General features: G+C 50.6%; 6 protein-coding genes across 6 annotated transcripts; 3 read left to right on the top strand and 3 right to left on the bottom strand.

Annotated features, from left to right (window-relative positions):
• Window positions 1–6,600: 6,600 nt before the first annotated feature.
• Window positions 6,601–7,498, bottom strand: COL26b_012882 (uncharacterized protein; the record flags this gene model as incomplete). Its single annotated transcript, XM_053185516.1, has 2 exons — window positions 6,601–7,426; window positions 7,476–7,498. 2 exons carry the CDS (start codon window positions 7,496–7,498, stop codon window positions 6,601–6,603), a joined length of 849 nt encoding a protein of 282 aa, XP_053030549.1.
• A 511-nt stretch (window positions 7,499–8,009) lies between these two features.
• On the top strand, window positions 8,010–8,780 carry COL26b_012883 (uncharacterized protein; the record flags this gene model as incomplete). Its single annotated transcript, XM_053185517.1, has 3 exons — window positions 8,010–8,079; window positions 8,154–8,387; window positions 8,446–8,780. 3 exons carry the CDS (start codon window positions 8,010–8,012, stop codon window positions 8,778–8,780), a joined length of 639 nt encoding a protein of 212 aa, XP_053030550.1.
• Window positions 8,781–12,316: 3,536 nt separating this feature from the next.
• Window positions 12,317–12,976, bottom strand: COL26b_012884 (uncharacterized protein; the record flags this gene model as incomplete). Its single annotated transcript, XM_053185518.1, has 1 exon — window positions 12,317–12,976. One exon carries the CDS (start codon window positions 12,974–12,976, stop codon window positions 12,317–12,319), a length of 660 nt encoding a protein of 219 aa, XP_053030551.1.
• Window positions 12,977–14,771: 1,795 nt separating this feature from the next.
• Window positions 14,772–15,200, top strand: COL26b_012885 (uncharacterized protein; the record flags this gene model as incomplete). The annotated part of the gene is made up of 1 exon (XM_053185519.1): window positions 14,772–15,200. The coding sequence occupies one exon, from the start codon at window positions 14,772–14,774 to the stop codon at window positions 15,198–15,200; it is 429 nt and encodes a 142-aa protein (XP_053030552.1).
• Window positions 15,201–15,840: 640 nt separating this feature from the next.
• Window positions 15,841–16,647, bottom strand: COL26b_012886 (uncharacterized protein; the record flags this gene model as incomplete). Its single annotated transcript, XM_053185520.1, has 1 exon — window positions 15,841–16,647. The coding sequence occupies one exon, from the start codon at window positions 16,645–16,647 to the stop codon at window positions 15,841–15,843; it is 807 nt and encodes a 268-aa protein (XP_053030553.1).
• A 926-nt stretch (window positions 16,648–17,573) lies between these two features.
• On the top strand, window positions 17,574–19,027 carry COL26b_012887 (uncharacterized protein; the record flags this gene model as incomplete). The annotated part of the gene is made up of 3 exons (XM_053185521.1): window positions 17,574–17,821; window positions 17,869–17,980; window positions 18,035–19,027. The coding sequence occupies 3 exons, from the start codon at window positions 17,574–17,576 to the stop codon at window positions 19,025–19,027; spliced, it is 1,353 nt and encodes a 450-aa protein (XP_053030554.1).
• Window positions 19,028–19,215: the final 188 nt, after the last annotated feature.

Here is a 19,215-nt window from a genome sequence, read left to right on the forward strand (position 1 = left end):
GTCATCTTGAAGGAATCTAAATCCGTGAATGATAATGCCGCTGTTCAGTTCTTTCCAATATCCTAGGTGTAGTCGCAGTTCTTGATCCGGCCAGGACCTGACGGCGTCGTTCAGCGGCGCCCGCGTCTCTGTGGAAATATCTGCAAATCTTTTGAGGATATTGGATCCTTGGATCAATGATGCCTGAGCGGCAAGAGTGCAGGGATTCCATTTCAGTCCCGTCTGGTTCCTGCTGAAAAAGAACATGATGCTGAGCGTGATCAGGAACAGCCAAAAATAGATGATCATAGCAGTGACACCAAAGCCGACGGAGATGCGTACCCCCCAACCAGCGTCGTCTTTGGCGAGCTGTATGATTCCAGTCTTGACAGGGGTCAGGAGAAAAACGAGTAGGGGCTGATGTTGACAGCACAACTAAGGTAGTCGCCCTTTTGGTACAATGTAATGACAATTCCAAGGTGCACCTCACCGCCGGGTATCGAGTTCAGTGTTTCATTCGAGAAGACCCTATGGTCTTGGTCCCTCTCAGGTACCAAGGGCTTGGCCATGTGACTGTAAGGTATAATACGGTTGTATGATTGAAGAGTTCCCCTCCAGAGTACCGTAGTGAGAAAGCCGATGATGCCTGGGGCGTAGAGCCACATCGCATAGCTGTACTGTAATCTCAGATGAAGCAACGCGGGTTGCGTTCGGCCGAGGAACACGAGAACTCCCGAACCCGAAAGACACGCGATGAACCAGATCTGTATGCAAATCAGATACCAGAGTTTGATTCCAAGCGGCTTGAAATTCAACTCAGGAAGCGCGGCTGCCTCCTTGGCACTCAGCGGCAAGAAAGTGTCGGACCCGTCTATATTGCTTGAGCATCAGCGAAACCTTGATCTGACCCCTTTAGAGCGTTCAGGCGTTATTTTCCTACAATTATGCCGTCCGATGTTCGATGATTCGATAAGAGGCGGCCGCGGGCCCTCGTCTTCCCAGGGAACATCCGTCGGATTACCATGATTGTCCGGCGGGGACTGAATGTCGTGGAGGTGCATAGAATCCATACGTTGATCACCAGTTGAATTCAGCTTTGGGAGAAAACATAGCAGTAGAGGGAAGCGGGCAGGAGTTCGCGGCCAGCCTGATCCTACCTTTAAATCCGGGAGGGGACCGTCAGGCTGGCAGGCTTCAACAGCCTGAGCAAACCCTTGAAAGCTGAAAACTGCAATAATCCCTGTTAATGAGTGCCGAGGACTCGTTAAGATCAGGCTGACGAATTGTATGTCTTGAAATCAACTTGGTGTCTTCTGTATCTAGGTGGCACAAGGCAGCCTGCAGATGGCTATGATTAGGTGGTGCGGCCGAGTTTGGTCATCATTGCATGGTATCCCGTACGCTCGGCACTTTGTCCCAAAGCGGCTGGTGTTAACCTCCTTTTGCAAAGCGACACCGATCTCCCGCATATCTTAATAGGATACTCTCACGCAAGGACTGACAGGATATTAATAGCAGTGATACAAGGCTCTGCTGCGCGACGGCGTCACTGTCCTCAACATGACCAACATATAATCCTACGTACCTTGTCTAGGTCTAGTAATACAGGAAACATGCTGTTTACTCGCAAAATCGTTGATTAATACTCAATTGATATCGTCAGTCACAATTCCGCAAGTGTTGTACTGCAGGCCACTGGCACGAAATGAGGTGGACAGATTCAGTGTATCTCGCGGTTACACATAATTGTCCAGAAATTTAGGCCGCGAGCCTGCCCTTTATGACCCTACTCAAGATCAATTACCTGGGGCATCAAGGTTGTTAGTCACGAGAGTAAAGTACAGAGCTTTTTGGCTCAAGGTTTCATCGCTTGGTAGACGTTTTCGTGTTATTGCCTATTGTCCAAACAAAGCCACTCACGGCAAGCCCTCCCCCATTCGCTCTATTTCTCTTCATCTCAGGATCCTGGTCCATCCTTCACTTCCAGACGTTACCAATATGACGTGCGTTTACTAACGGGATTGTTATCCCATTCTCTGAGGGCGGAAAGAGCATCTGAAAGCTGATCTAAGTGCATTTTAGATGGGTTTCATCGGAGGCGGAGAAGAAGCGCACACTCTGTGACAACCCACTAGCTCCAATGTCAAAGACTTCAGGTAGTTTCCTTCTCAGCTTTCGATGAACAGAGAGCAGCCTGGCACTTTTCAAATGCCAAGTTGCATACAACAGTGGGCCCCAACATCGGTCCCATAGCGTTCTGGCAGGTTGCCAAGGCTCCTAAGCATCCAGCTTTGCAGATACTGAAATTATCGAGAGTATTTGGTACGTTCAAGAGTGTTGCGAGAACAGGGAGGAATTTCATATTACTTGAGTATCTGTGCTTTGATATGCAGACCGAAACGTGAGTTATTTGACTGCGTAGAATCTGACTACGTCGGCTTGAGTGAAGGAAGTGGTAGCTTCTATCGTTGGAAAAAGTCGTGGGCGTGGGCACTGGGCATCGAACAGACCGCATTAAATACCCCGTCGTACACTGTCAAACTTATTCAAGCGATCTTTGACGCAAACTATTAGCTGCCGTATTAATTGCGATCCCCGGGACATTTCTGTTGGAATCTTGGGTGGTTGGCCTCCAGCAGCTGTAGTCTTTCTCCGTGATAATCATCAATCCTGTGAACTCTGATGGGTACGTCAATCATTGATTTTCTAACAAAGTGATTTCAACTACGATTTACATTTCATTGGGGATTATTTCCGCCCAACATGTTACTTGTAGCATGTGACAATATTCGCCACACAATTACGCCAGCTTCACTAGTATGACGAAAGACGTAGAAGCATGGAGTTCTTCCTTTTCGGCGTGATGCTTCGCGTGAGGGGTCGGCATAGGCCCCAGTTGAACGGGGTATGAAATGAACTTTGCTGAGGTTGGCCTCCTGCATATCTTTTCGCTTTTTAATTTGAGAACTTAGAACCTTTCATGTGAGGATTTCTTCTATACGAGAGACCATAGTGAGGGCTGTGCCACAAATAAACACAGTACGTAGGAAAGTCTCCAAAGCAGAATCCATTGTTAAAATGTTTCCAGTTCCTCAGGTCAGAAACTTCCTAATTGTAAGTTTGAATATGCTCCTCCGATATCCGTTGCCAAATCTTGTATCACACCTTTCAATTCCTGGTCATCATGTAGCCACTCGTCCAGCACGAATCAAATTACAACAAGCTCCCAAGGGCAAGTCGTTGATTAACATCGGGGAGCAAATCTCGCCTGCGAGCAGGAAGCTTGACATTTTCCAAATGCTACATCGCATTCCTTCACAGCAGGTGTAGCAGCTACACCGGATGTGACTCCAAAGATGCCACCGGCTACAGTGTAGCATGTGACCACAAGAGCCGCGCATCCAGTCTGACAGGTGCCATATGCACATTTCTCGGCCAAAACAACAGCGGGCGCCAATATTGAACAAGTGGAAAGTATTGCTGTCAAGGGCTTCATGTCGATGTCTCGGTCTAGATTGCCGAAAAGATTTGCTTGTGAGTCGATGTCGTGGTTCTCAGTTTTGCCAGCAATAGTCAAAAGGGTTCTGATGGACGGCAAGAAAGGATTGAAGCTAGAAGTTCGCGATTTCGGGAAGTATGACTCCTTAAATAGTTTGACTAGCGGCCCAAGTCTAACTGCAGGCTTGTTCCACTCTCACTTGTTTCCTCTGACCTACATCCCTCCCTTAAACTTTTGCAACTGACAAAACCCACCATCTGAAGCCCTTAGCTTGACTTTCATTTTCAACAAAGCACCAACGAATATGTGCTGCTAAGCATCCCGGTCATACTGATCTTCTTGCTGACTGAATATGTGGTCAGCGATGTTAGCGAGTTCGTAATTGTCTGTTAATGCTGAACGGCAGCTGATATTTGAAAGCGACCTACCTCCAATGTACAGAAATCTAAGGGGTTGGAGCCAAAGCCACCACAGCACAAGCAGCCTGACACTTTCCGAATGCTACGTTGCAGGCAATAACAGCGGGAGCAGCTCCGACACCTGCGGTTGCCCCCCAAACTGCCCCAGCAGCGGCGTAGCAGGCCGTCACAACGCCTGCGCATCCAGCTTGGCATATGCCGTAGCCTAAGAGGCCAGCTTCGACGGCAGGTGGCGCTGACAAGAAGACGTAAAGTACAAGAATGGTTGAGAGATCCATGTTATTGAAGTGTAAACTGTTCACATGGCAAAGCTGAACGTGTTATAATCTGCGCGGATTACGTTCAAGGTAGTGGTTTAGGGAGAAGAGTAATGTTGGTGACCTATCTGCGAGTGCATGGGTCGATTTGACCGCATTAAATATCCTGGTCTACGTGAATTGACTCGAGTCAATTTCAATAGAAGGTTGTCAGACGTCACTTTGCTTGGGATGGCTGGATCATGTCTGCTGGAATGTTCGGTGGTCGGCCTCCAGCGTCTACAATCTCTTCTGGCGTCATCGTTAGCCCCGCGAACTCAAACCATCACGTCTGATACTTAATTCCCGACAAGGTTATTTCAGATCGGGAGTATCGATTGAGACTACATCAGCTTGCATTCCTTAAGAGACAGCTTCTACGCAACGTGGGTGGCAATCATCGGACGATAACAGTGGAAGGCAGATGGCCGATTCCCAACCATAGACGATGAGGTCATGTGTCATCGTCGACGCCTTGCAAATCAATGCGCTTTGCGTTCTTAATTCAAGTAGACTGTCAATTTCTTAAAGTACCTATATTCTCTGCGGGAGCTGGGATCGAACGAAAAGGGGCATACAATCTATTTGCATGGATAAGATGTGATGAAGTATTCAACAATATCATTCAACAAAACTTTGGAGTAATTGGTCTTCAAAGTACTTTAGCCATTCAACGTTCTGCATTGCCAATCTTGCATATCCCCCTAGACTCACCTCGCTAGTCCAGCCTCTGGCTTCTCGACCAAAAGATAGTCATGCCTTCATCATTAAATGATGGCTCTGATTCCATATTATTGTTGGAGGCCGCGTCAAATGAGTCAAGGCAGTCAGCGTTACAGTCCACATATTCTTTGATGCCTTTGAGCATGACATGGCCTGCAACAAATAGGCCGATAACTGCAACCTCATCGGCGACGGAGGAGCATGCGCCCAGTGCAGCAATACAACCTTTCCAACACTCTTCGTATGCAAAATGAGCAGCACCTCGGGAAGAAACAGCCAAGACGGCAACCGGGGCCAGAATGATGAGGAACGAGGGAATGGTGACTGCGGAGAATTTCATACTGATAGGTGAGTCTGGGTTGCAGAAGAGGCCTTGCTGATTGGTGGTTGTGATGGGTTTGCTTGTGATGGCGGACGGTGTCTGGTGTGTGTTTTGTAGTGTGTTTTTTGTGGTGTTTAGTGTGTAATGAGTAGTGAGCGGCTTACAGTGAGCAAAAATGGCGAATGATTTGGGTTCTTAAGTATGGATATCCTCAAAGTATTTCAATATGTTTACTTGATCGCTTCCGCAGGCCTTCATCATCCATACAACTTGCGGTAGCTGGAAAGAAGGACTGACATGCGGTTGAAAAAGAACCAGACGTTACAAAATCGGGACGAAACGTCAGTGGACCGCTTTGAAGCTCTTGTCCATGGCATTCAGTCTGAGGCGAACAAAAACTTGATCATCTCTCATTTCTACAAAATGACTTGCAGTTAACTTCCAGACGTTTCGATGCGCCTTGGACAAAAGTATGGCGACAACGCAATCTCATAGCTCATCCGTAACCCCACCCTCACACCAGTTATGGAGGCGGCTACAGACCGCGCGAGCATCTATAGAAATTGATATCAGAATTACTGCTCTCGAACGTTTCCGAAGTTGACTATACAATACCTTCTCTTGTCCAATATTTGGATTCAAAGCGAATGGGAGCAGTACACACAGACTGACACCCTTTGAACGACTGGTCGCATGCCTTGATCTTTGGCGGCGCGCCATAGCATTTTGTGACCCATACCTTTTCTGTGGCAGCGCAGCAAGCAAAGACGGCCGTCACGCAGTTGATCTGACACTTGGCGTATTTGGTGATGATGGGCTTTTTGTCGTGGAGTGCCGCATTTTGTGAAAACGTATTAGCCAAGGCCGGCATCGCTGCCGCTAAAGCTGTGGCAATTATGTTCAACTTCATTGCAGAATCGAGAGTCGACGTAGGGGGGGAACAAGGCAGCTGATCTTTGGGCGGGGATCGCTGGCGATAATAGGCACGATGTCTTATGGTATATGACCACGGCCAAAGCGAGCCAAACTTTCTCTGCTGAGTGTCGAGGCCTAGATGTCTCCCTCCCTTCGCTAGACAATGTTGAGAGCCGCAGGGGTTGGGATGCATATCTTGTCGGCCTCCGGCAGATGAAAGTCTTGAGTGGCACTAACTTTGGCGGGGGCTGTACTCAAAAAACATACTTCAAAAAGCATCCATTCTTTCGTGGTCGTCCCATCGAAAGAAGGCAATGAGGAGAAGCATCAATAGGCTTGACCGAGGGTATCTGATTCGCATTCGATCTCTAAAAAGCAACTTTTCCTATAACCCAAAACGCCATGTCATGCGTCATCCGCAGTAAATCATCCGCCCCTGAGCTCCCCTCAGAACCGGATATTGCGCTTGCGACCAGTGTACTTTGACGTAGCCTTGACGATCTTTCCCTTCCTCTCCATCTGTTCCTTCTTCTTGACGATCCATGCCTTGCTGCCCTTCTTGATTTCTCCCTTGCCGCTCTGGTCGCTTGCCTTCCGCCTCGCGTCCTCGACGTCAACACCCTCCATGCCGTTGACGACGTTGGTGATGTCGCCTCCCTTGCCGCCTTCGGCCGTGCCTCCAACCGTCAGGACTAGGTACAACTTGACATTTTTCGTCTCCGGGTCGTCCTCGAGCAGACCGGCGCCGAAGCCAGCCTTCACCGCCGCCTGGGTAATCATGTTGCGCTGTGTGTCATTCTTGGGGTAGAACTGGCACACGGCTCTTCCTCCACGACGTAATGACGCATACAGGCCGTTGAAGAAGCGGGTGAGGCGGCCCTCGGGGGATGTGTCGCTGCTCTCGGCGTTGCAGAGCCACTGGATCGCGGAGATGCTAATGGCTGCGTCGAAGGAACCGGCGCGGAAGGGAACGCCCTGGCCGATATCTGCCAGCAGCAGGTCACCCTCAACGTCCCTCTGCAGCGCAATATCGAGCATGGAGGGTGAGATGTCCATGCCAATCCAGGTGTGCGGGCCGCCGTCCTCCTCGCCCTCAGCGGAGAGGATCTCGCCAGAAAGACCGCTGCCACAGCCGACGTCGAGGATGAGGGAGGGGCCCTTGAGGTCGAGAAGTTCGAGCGCACGACGGGTCATCGAGGCTTGAATGTTTTGGATACGAGAGCTCGTGGTGTATTTGCGCGCTTCGGTGTCATCGTAGTGGATGTCGGCCGCGCTGGAGAAGGTTAGTTGGATGGCGGGGTTCGGATGGGAGATTGACTGACAGGGTATCCTCAGGGCGCGACATGATGGGCTAAGGATTTCGGTCGATTGATGATCTGAGGTATCGGCAGGGGACAGCCAGCGGTTCAGTGGTCAGTGGAGCGGTTCGTGACGTCGGCGCATCGAGGTTGGGCGGTGAATTTTTGTGTCGTGGGAAACTTCAAAATTCGCAGGCTTCGGGGTGCGGATAGCTATCGATAAGATAAGGAAAGCTGGTGGGGTCGATAAGAGTCGATAAGATCAAGTCCCGGCTGCTTACCTCATTCCGAGGTCATCCCGCCCCCCGGATCATGAGCTGCTCCGAGACTCCGGCGCAAAGGCCACGCTTGCGAAATGGAACCCACCAAAAAATGTCCCTGTCTCCCCGTCCCGACGCGCCTCCCGTGGCCGTGCAGCATGCGCCTGGGCTTTAATTACACAATGTGAAGCTTCCCAGCTACAATTGCCCACCACCAAACACCACCTTCACCTTCTCCACGTTCTTTTTCTTTCTGTACCATATTCTTCTTTGAACACAACACAACACAGCCGTCAAGATGTGGATTCTACCTCTTGTTGGCTACCTAGGCTCCATCGTGGGCTTCTGCTTTCTGACCCTGGCAATCGGTTCGTGAACCAACCCCCGGCCTCTGTTCTCCGGGTCTCCCTTGGCAGCATGTACTGACGTAGCAATGTCACAGCTTCGGGTCTCTACTACCTCTCCGAACTCGTCGAGGAGCATACGGTCACCGCGAAGAAGCTCCTTACGAAGCTCATCTACTCGATCATGGCCCTGCAGCTCCTGCTATGCGTCGTCGACCGGTTTCCCTTCAAGCTGACCCTCATGGGCATCGTCTCCCACGTCGTCTACCTCGGCAACATGCGCCGTTTTCCCTTCGTGCAGCTGACTGACCCTCTCTTCCTGGCCTCGTGTGGTATGTCTTTCCCCAAGAGCTGCTTTACCAGAAAGCCCAAGCTCACAGCAAGCTACAGTTCTCGTCCTCGTCAACCACTACCTCTGGTTCCGCCACTTCTCCGCCGCCCAGCAGCAATCCTACTCCAACATGCACTCTTACTACGACCAGCCCGACGTCCCGAGCTTCACCGAGATCGCCTCCTACTTTGGCCTCTGCGTCTGGATGGTCCCCTTCGCGCTCTTCGTGAGCTTGTCCGCGAGCGACAATGTGTTGCCTACAATGGGAAGCGAGGACCCGCTGCGGGATTCATCTGGCAAGAACAAGCGCCAGGGCTTCGTCAAGTCTATTGTCGATACGGTGCTCGGTGCCATTGGACAGGTGTTCAGCGGAGTGGGCTGGGACAGGAGGTGATCGTGTCTTGCATGTGAAGAGGGGCGGGGCTTGGCTAGGGATAACTGCATCTGGAACATGTGAGGACATATCGGAGCTGCCCGCATGTCATTCTGGTACGAAGCTGTCGATTTACATAAAATAGATACCCGGAGACTTTCTCCATCTGAGCTCCTATTTGCCCTTCCCATGACAGGCGCCTTCTCGTTGCAGCACGCGCTGGTCCAAGGCTACGGGTTGACTGAACGTAGAATAAAAGCTGATTGGATTCAAGTACTCGCGCCGGATCCTTGCGGACACTGTCATCCGTAAGAATGTCCGAAGTTCAACCTTGCTCCGTCAGACAGTGGTCCTGATTCGAGACACGAGTCCTTTGGCGTGGATGACGTACTGGGCAAAGGCCAGGGGTAGCGATTCAGCCCACCACAATCACGGAGTCCCACATCAACAGTAACGATCCGGATCCGAGCCCGAGTGCCCGGTCTGGTCCCTCAGACTAAAGCGGGTCACTCAATCATACACCATCATACCGGGGAAGACAAAATAATTCTAGACAATATGCGACGACCGTCAGAAAGCTGTGTAACTGGGAACAAGACCGGTTCAGTAGCTTTACTTCCCCGGTGTTCGCTCGAGTGGGGCCATAAGTACAAGAGAGAGCGGTACACATGGTTTGGCGCGTGAGACTCTGCGTCAGGTTTAATCTCGGGCTTAATTGGACTTTCGAATGGGGGGAACCAGCCCCAGAAAAGTCGATTGTAGAACTGGCTGAAACCCCCAGTCCAATCTGTGTCCTGCCAGTTGACGCGGTTATTGCAACCCACCCTCAAGGGCGCCCGTGAGCGACCGCCTAATTGTACAAATGGCTCTACCCTAGAAGGTCGCAACCTTCCGAGACGGACCCGGGATCTGTTTAAACTCGTGATGAGATGCACTAGAGCTATCCAATAGTTGGCAGGATCCGCTCTGAGTCTGACGCCCCTCAAATAACATTGCTTCCGGATTGCCCCTCTTTACCAAGGCATCGGCAGTCCATGTCAGAATCTTCCAAGCCGCCTGGAGGAAGACTAGATCCGCAAGCAAGATTGAGAAAAGCAGCACCCCCCAGCTTTTTTGCTGAGGGACAGAGCAAAGGTATTGGTCAACAATGGTGGCATTCTTGCAGCCCAAGGGCCCCATAAGAGAATGGAACTTATCGAATGAGTCTTTGAGATCCGTCAGACCTTTATCTGTGCCATTGGGCACAGGGCTAGGAATCCGGTTGAAACGTTCTATTCCATCTAGAGCAGTAGCGGATCTGTTCAGGAGGTTCCCAGCCGCTCGATTCGAGTCATTTGGTGCCAGAATTGCGTACTTCAGGCCATTGTCATCAAGCAGAAGATTTGGTGACTGGCAACTACCCAGATCCAGGGAAAGAAGAGAATACAAGATCTTGGTGCAGTGAAGTCCTTCTGTTAATGTTGGCGAGACATACCACTGTGTTAAATTAATTTCAGCTGCATAGATACATCACAAAAAGGAAAGAGTCGCTCCTTACATCAGAGTTGTAGTCGTGATAACCTTCGTCATCTTCTAAGTCGTTTTTACCAGGCCCCGAGCTGTCATCGTTTCCCTTCCACCAGTACAGGTTGAAGAAGTTGTCGTCTTGAATGCTTCATCAAAGTCAACAGCGTTCAGCAAGTAGCGGGCGAATTAAACTCACTCTGCTTCAAATGGGTCCAATGTATAATATAAATGAGCTCGGACGACGTATTTCTTTCCGTTTCTTATCTTTGTCATGCGGGATGCCGTAGCTAGCACCCCATTCCAATAGGCGTTGAGTAATCTGGTTCCCCACCAAACGCTGGCATGTGTCTTGTAATCATCTTGTATAGCATAGCTATAGATCTCGTCCCCTGAAACCCTGTATTCTTTCGTGACCGTCATAGTTATTAGGCCGTCATCGGTTGCAATAGTACAATTGAATGTCGCCAGTATGGATGAATCTATCCATGAAAGCAATCTTGAAGGCGCAGGTGGAGCCGCAGTGTCGGACTTCCTCAACTGAAGGAAGAAAGATTCCTTCGGCATACAGTTCTGAAGGGTATTGTTCTTGTAACCAATTGTAGACAAGGAGTTTCTGGCCGGGTCTGTAATCGCTTCAATGGTGTATCGGAAGCCGAGGTTTGTGGTGAAAAAGGAATCTCCAACGGATAACAGATGCGGTTGGCATTCTGCTTGCACATCACTTTGCCAATTGAATGGACGCTGCCTGAACCATCTTTGAAGAAATCTTAGTCTGGATCTGATCAGATAGAATGGGTATGTTGACATACTGTGCATTTGCATGGGCTTCAGTGCTGTTGGGGTCGGACGTGTAGACAGTTTTCAGGTAAAAGCCGTTCGCGCTCAGGTTGAGCAACGAGAGTATGACTGCAAGAACAACGCCGCCTACCAAGGCGACGGGTGTGAACCACCTAAAAGGGTACGGCTTAGAGACCGGATACGAGAATCGCGACTTGTGCATCTTTTCTGTGTGACATCAATTTCATGATACGCCCAATAGCTTAGAGAGAAGCAAGTTTCTTAAAGATAAGTAGTTGAGCTGTGACTCTGCATCTGGAAGATGGCAATGCACATTGAATACCTAGAATGCCGCTGTTTTGGGGCAAGACCTTCTGAGACTGTAGCACCTCTACCTGCAGTGTTTCGTTCTGTGTATCAGTAAGCAGAGCGGGTTCGGTTGATGAACGAAGGTGAATGGAGGCAGAGAAGCTCGTGCGTCTATCATCGTCAGCGGCTCCCCGAAAGCTGACTGCTTGTCTATCATCCCGCCCCGTCTCCCTGCCAAGCACCGCCGAGTGCTGCCGAAAGAGGAAGTAACTTATCAACGCATTCAACCATCTGAAGCAAGGTGAGGCCATCGCCGCCACTCGATCGTAAATTCGACACCCCTAGATTGAGTTGAAATATTTGGTGTCTCAGTTCAAATGACTGCCCTGGCTGTAGATCAACCTCCGCAGTTATTATGGCATGCCCAGCCACTGAAATGTGACATCATCGCTAAACCATCAATCATTACTTAATTACATAAGGTATTTGGTAGAAATTCTTTGCACTGCCGGCTCCAGTCGGGTTGTTTTGGGGCCAGCCAGGCAGGGCGGCACAACACTGATTGAGATACCTCCAACTTTCACTCACTCGCACATAACTGTTACAAGCTGAGACCTTCACACGAGATGTTGTCGGCTATGCTCGGCACCAGAGAAAGACATCTAGGTACCTATCAAGACCGTTAGCTTCAATGGCTGTCGCAGCACACCTCGCCTGACTTCTAATGGACGTGTATTAATGGATTGTGGTTCATTGAAATATAACTACAATACAGCGAGTGACGATGTTCCAAATTCCTACATTTTGTTTCACGCATGTTTGATGTCCCCTATTTTCAAAGGAATGTCGTAAATGCAACTAGCGAATGAGTGACGTTGGTGTTTGCAGCCGAAATAAAGTGCTTCGTCGAGGGATGAGACCTTCAACTCATTTGCGAATTGGGTGGTCATGATACCGACTCAGAATCAACGGCGCTTGGCAACACCGTGCCGCTTGAGGAAATCAACACGTTCCTGGCGGTCGGAGAGAGCCTCGTATGCAGGGGCATGCTCGGAGTCGCGGGATAGCTTCCAGACATGGGTGGCATCACGCACGGCATAGGCCGTGTGTTGAGTCTGGCGCCAGCCCTCCGAGCGCTTAGCCTTCTTGTTCTTCTGGACCCAAGTCTCCTTGGGCGACACGTCGCGAGCGTGGCGACGACCATGGTCGCCACCACCATCGTCCTCGCCGTCCTCATCACCATCAGTCGGCTCCTCGTCGGTGCTGGGATCCTCATCGCCGCCCTCTTCGCCGAGGGCGCCGGCGGCGGAACCTTGCGGGATATCAGTGGTAGCACAGGTGTCGTCCTTGTCCAGCTGAAGACCGCAGCGGTTCTCCGAGTCCGGGGCCTGGCCCTGGTCTAGTCCATACAAGACAACGCCGCCCTGGTCGTCGCTGGCCTGGGCGGAACTATACAGGGTGTTGACAGCGCCGTTGCAGCAGTCACCAACGACTTGCTCCTCGCAGACGATGCTGATCTCCTCATCTGGGCAGTCAGAGTCTTCGTTCAAGTAGATATCGAAGGCGAAGGCGCGGTGGCCAAGCAGGAGAAGAGAGGCAAAGATGGCAAGAGTGTTGGTACGCATGATGGCGGTTCAAGCTGAAATTTGATACTGGGTTGTATAGGGACAGGAAGAATTGTGTGCTAATGTAGAGGTGTTTGTGTCTGATGAGGAACGGAAAGATAGACTCACTGCCATGATTCTGGGTTTCCTTTATACTCTGCGATGCCATCCTGGAAGCGCTTGAATGTTGTTACTGTTGAGCTCCAGACGTACTGGGCGACAAGAAACAGAACAGTGTCTGAGCTTGGGAAGTTCCTGACAATCAAGTGACGATTTGTGACGGGATAGGAAGCTGTGAATTCAAAGATCGTCACGAACAGCTGATTCTCTTGCTGACGACAGCCCGGTACAAAGGAATACGGCCTTCGGACCCTCGGTGAAATTGTGATCGCAACTGTAAAGAGCTTTTGATGATGCTACCGTACGTAATAGTGCTTTTCAGAGGTTGTTGCTGCACCTGCAACTGCGGCTCTGAGGTCGTGCAAAAAGACAGGCTGTAGATCCTTGCACCCTTACAGTCCGTTGAATAGTCAACGTGTGGACGAAGTCGGGCGTCGGGTGGAGATGGGTCGCCGGAGGCTGTGACAATAGTCTTGTGGTAAGAGGATTTGTGACAATGCAACTCTAGACTCTCAATTTTCCCAATTGCGAAAAGCTGTGACTGGGGGCGAGGCAGTGTTTCGAAGGCAGCCGCCAAGACACCAAGGAAGATCTCGATGACAAGATGTGCCGGCTTCTTGCAGGAGCCGCTTCATAGTCTCCAATATTCTCCGAAAGACGTGTAGGTCGCAAGTTTGTCATTCGTCCGGAAGACGTAATCAAGCAGCTGATTGGTTACGACTGCGCAGGGCGTTCCGGCGCCGCCGCATGGCACTTCATGGGACTTTGGTTTTATCAGCCCGAAGTAGACTAATCGAACGGCTCGCGCCCGGTGTGGTCCACCTGTCAGACCGGCACAGACATGATATGATGATCTATCAAAGTCCCGAGTTGGGCTGAAAAGTCTTGGCCTGCGTCCTGTCGATCAATATTGAAATGAGGATCACTGATGATACTGAAAAGGTGACCAAACGTTGATCTACTTCCGTTTAGAGCTGAAGGCCTGGTCTGACAATTGACTTTGATCCCTTTCGCGATGCATCTATACATAGAATGAGTAAGATTCTTTTGCACTTCAACTTCTCATCGTGACATATTAATTACATCTGGAATACATCGTAGCTTCAAAGATGCTACCTAAAAGGTACCAGAGGTCACGACACAGGATCTAGAATGTGTTCTGATCCCCTGTGTCTCCGAAATAGTTTGCCATCGCAACATGAGTTGCGCCAAAACTCTGCTGGCTGTACCCTCATGGTCTCATCCCGATCTTCTTCGGGTGTCAGGAATTATCACGGACACGTCGGATGACTGAAGTCAGCTCAGGGTTGAATTCCGGCTCACCGAGGGTAATGATTTGCGTAGTGTCTAATCGAATAGAGACTCAACTTTCTACTCGGATTTTGTGAATTGTACTTTGGTAAAATGATTGCGTGTTCTTTCACTAAATCTGGAGCCAGCGTGTTGCGATGCGGGAATTCAGGCTGCATTCCTCCTATAGGCTATTTGTGATGTTGTCATGGTTATTTTTGACGACCGCTGCCAAATGGCCCGAAATAATCGCCAAAGTATATAATGCTTTGATATTTCTCGTATAGCGTTCACTTTAATTCTTGAGTAAGCCTTCTCACCAGATTCTCAAGCAACAGTTCATTAATCACCCACACCAAAGGACCAGTTTTACTTTCAAATCCTCAAACTACTTCACCAATTCAAAATGATGTTCTCCAACGCCAACCTTGTCATGGCCCTGGCCAGTACCCTCAGCCTCTTGCGTCCCGCCGCTGCCGGAAACCTCTGCCTGTCCTATACCTACCAAGTCCAGGGCGGCAACGGCGCACACGACTGGCGGACCTTCGCGGCCGGCAGCCCGTGCGATACCACCAATGTCTTCGACGAGGACATCTGCTCGTCGCTGCCGGCGAGTGACAACATTTGCGATGTTGACTACACTCTTGTCTCAGCTGAGGATGACACGATTGACGATGCCGACTGCAGCATTGCCATTGAGATCGACGGCACCGTCTACCACGGACGTCTGTCGGATGGCGGTCTGGACGGCAGCGAATGTGGTGCCGATTGCGGATTCCCGCCTCGCGAATTCAAGAGCAACTACATCTTTGAGAATGTGCCCATGTGCGATTAAGGCTTCATAAGGTCTTGAGATGGGCAGGAACGGAATTTGACGACAGATGACACCTACGGCTAGTCAGGGGGAGCGCACAAGTGTCAGAGAATTCGAATAGCTTGGGTTGATGTATACCAGAGCCAGTCATTACCACATATCTCCTAGTCGCATACACTCGTTGATTGTCTCATTCCACCTTGAATTGAATTACAAAATGACCAAAGTGACGCCCCATCATGGCATGCGAACGCCTGCTAGCTAACTGTCTCTGCCTTCCCCGTTTTCACTACGTAACAGAATGTGAGTCAAAAGTGGCCTTTGTATGTCTACCGGCCACGGACTTTAGCAGGCCTTCATACCGGCCGGTGCGGGTGGGATACCGATGATGCCTTATGTCCGAGGTCGGAGGGACTTTTCAGCCTTCAAATATTTGATCTCAAAAGCAGCAAAATCAAGTCAGATATCTCACTCTTTATTACCTACATTCTCGGCCAATAGCAGCACTAGCTTACCAAGTGACAACAGCTGAAAATTGAAGATATCGGCTTCAGGACAAAGAAGCACGTCTGGGCTTCACATACAAAACAAGACTTCTAAATGTCTAAACCATTTTTCCTGTCAACCTCACCTTCATCACCGTCCATACTTATGAACGAACTCAGCTCCATCCTGGCAGGCTCCAGTACCCAGGAACAAAACGACCCAAGATCCCATTGGTGAGTCTCCGGACCTGCTCCACTGTCCTTGGGCCGATGGCCATCGGCTTATGACTCGCCACGGTAACGGCCTGGACCTCTGCTTCCGTAGGCAAGAACGCCATCTCCGCCATCGCCGCGCCCAAATCTCCATATGACGCTGATGCAGCCGGCTCGTCGATACTGATCGTATAGCCCGAGTACTCCCCCTCGAAAAGAAAAGGGGCGTGGAACAAGGTGACCGTGACCAGCGAGGAAGAGATGAGCTTCTTCTCTGCCGTGGCTAGGTCAAAGTAGATGTGATTCAAGGAGGCCATGATCAACCAATGTACCCAAGCTGGTCGGTGTGATGATAGCTTCTCGCTTATAGATTCAGATGAAAGGAACGTCATGTGCGGCCGCCGCCACGTTCCTCCCGCTTCCGCCTTCTCGTGTAACTCGCTTAACGCTGCAAGAATTGCTTCAACAGCATCGCGGTGCATGCGCATCCCGGGTTGGTCGTCGTTGCTGCCGATGGTGCACATGATATGTGTTGCGTCCGACAGGCAGTGCACCATGAGGGCATGGTCGCTCAGTTGGCCCTCGGTGATCTCCACGTGGGAGTAGCTTTCAATGCCTGGGAAGAGTAGCTTGAGCTTGCGCGCTGACCGGACAAAGACATGGATCTTGGTCGATTTGTTTGTGTTGGATAGGAGTGATTTCAAGACTGCGCTGCCGGTGCTGCCGGTACAACCAAAGAAGGCGAGCTTTTGAACCTCTGATGGAGCCATCTTAATGTTTTGGTCTTGCTTGAGTATTTGAGAAATTGGAAAGACTATAAAGACTATGGGAGATGTGGCTTTGTGGAGTGAAAACTCACTCTAAACCGAGCATATATACATCATGAAGAGACGATCTCAGCGCTGAGCCGGTCACTCAAGGACGCCGAAGAACCGGAGGTTGAATTCCGTTAACAGTAGCTTCGGAGTGCCGATAGACGCGAAGCACAAGCGAACCTATGCTGGCCAACTGACAAATGCAAAGACGTGGAGTTTTATTTGTGTCCGCCGGCATTTGGCCCGTACCAAATTCCTTGGCGTCAGGCCCGCGGCTCTGGCCCTTGCTCAGTGGGAGCCGGCCGCATCGGATGAACATGGAGATTTATTCGGTTAAGGCTCCGATCAGATTCTAAACTTCGGCCTCGGTCGTGAAGTTCTAATAAGCCCGCAATTGGCTCATGAAACTGTTCATGGATCCGCTGTAAAGGTCAATATGTCAAAGATCCAATCGTGGAAACGATTGAAAGCCTGCTATATGAGTCTAAGGGCCACTGTCTGAGCCCGCCATGAAATATTTTGAGCCCGGTGTTATTACGTAGGCGGTTCTTTAACTATTGATCGTCAACTTCATATTCAAAAAGATGCAAAAGACGTCAAATATGAGAGCCGCAGGTATTGGCTTGCTTGTTTTCATACAGAAATCTTTGGCCATCTCCGCTGGGTGCAAAACACTCGCTCAGGTGTCCCCGGATATCACTTTTCAACCAGGATCTGCAGTTTACGAGTATGAAAAGCGCAATTTCTGGTCCAATACCCGTAAGGCCTCGAAGGTCTCTCACACTTGCATGAAAGTTGGTAAACTGATCGGCCACGGTGTAGAGATACTCAACCCAGGCTGCATCTTTGTGCCTACCTCAGCTCATCAGGTCAGCACCGCCATGAGCGCAGTGAAGTCCGTCAACGGCTCCTTCGCCGTCAGAGGCGGTGATCACACGGCCATTCCGGGGGCGAATAGCATCGACGGAGATGTGCTCATCGTCTTCTCCAACATGACACGACTGGAACTCTCCGCTGTTCAGCTGTTATTCGCACCCACGTTCAGCTCGGTCCAGGGCTGCGTTGGGGAGAGGTTTACAACGCCCTTGAGACATACGATCTTACCGTCGCCGGCGGCCGCGCAGCACCCGTTGGCGTTCCGGGGCTGTTGTTGGCTGGCGGAATAGGCTTTTACAGCAACAAGTATGGCTTCTCAGCCAACACGGTCAGCAGCTTTGAGGTTGTCCTCGCGGATGGGAGAATCGTGAACGCGACCGCTTCTAATGAGTACAATGACCTCTTCTGGGCGGTGAGCATTCTCCGAGAAACCCGCTGCAGAAGTCGAAGCTGATATTGCTCCCAGTTGAAAGGAGGCGGCCCGAACTTTGGACTCGTCACATCGTTCGAACTCCAGACCATACCCAGCCCAAGAGTATTTGCCGGCGTTCTGCAATTCGAGTCTTCCCAATTTGAAGCCTTCTTTGAGGCTGTCGCTGCCTATTCCACGGACATCTTCGACGCAAAGTCACACATCATCCCCACAGTAGGATTTGCCAGAGACGATGGTACAGACGAGATCTCGGCCTACGCATACGTCGTGTTATTCTACGACGATCCGTATGAGACAGAGCCTGGGATTTTCCGCCGGTTTCTCGACATACCCAACGTCGGCAACACGCTGAGTCACCTGACTGTCGCAAATCTCGCTTTTGAGACTGGAAAGTCCGTCATGGATGGCCAGGGTGATATTCTCACCGGTGGAACGATCGCGTCAACGGACTCTGAAGGACTGCTTGCCGGCATTCACCTCATCAGCGAGATCTTCGAAGAGGCGGTAAGATCGATCCAGGCACAAGTTCCTGCCGGTACCTTCGCATCCACGGAGGTGTACTTCCAGCCCCTCGGCCGAGACTTCATCGTTGCCTCGCAGAATAACGGTGAAGATGGAGGGTCCCTGTCGCTGGACGAATCCCAGGGTACCTACATCGTCTACGCCATTGCGCTGACCTGGGTCGACTCACAGTACGACGACGTTATCTCCGCTTGGATTGAGAAGACAGTCCAAACAATCGACAGCGCCACGGCTGAGGCAGGCCTTCATCATCCTTTCAGATACATGGGAGATTCCGCCGCCTTCCAAGTTGCTGAATTCTTCGATGGCTATCCCCAGGGCGTTGCGGAACGGCTGAATAATGTCGCACTGAAGTATGATCCTGAAGGATTCTTTCAGAAGAACATGGCGGGTGGTTTCAAGCTGTCTGCCTCAAAGATGTCCAGCAACGACGATGCGGGAGAGGTTGGCAGGAGTGAGTCCTACGACGCAGGTATCTTTACGCAGGGGGACGGAAGGGTCTAGGGACTTCATGGCTCTGATGTCCTAACGTATATGCATAGCGAGTCGCACATCATAGCGAGCCGCCCACTTTTCCTTAATTCTACACTCTTCACCTTCACAACAACCTTCCTCTACGTACGACCATGAGTTCTTCTTCAAATGAAAGTCGTATTATCTTTGCAATTGAAGCTATTAAAAAGGACCTAAAA

The sequence above is a fragment of the Colletotrichum chrysophilum genome, assembly GCF_026319265.1.
Source record: "Colletotrichum chrysophilum strain AFK26 chromosome Unknown scaffold_194, whole genome shotgun sequence".
In the NCBI taxonomy this organism is placed as follows: Eukaryota; Fungi; Ascomycota; class Sordariomycetes; order Glomerellales; family Glomerellaceae; genus Colletotrichum; species Colletotrichum chrysophilum.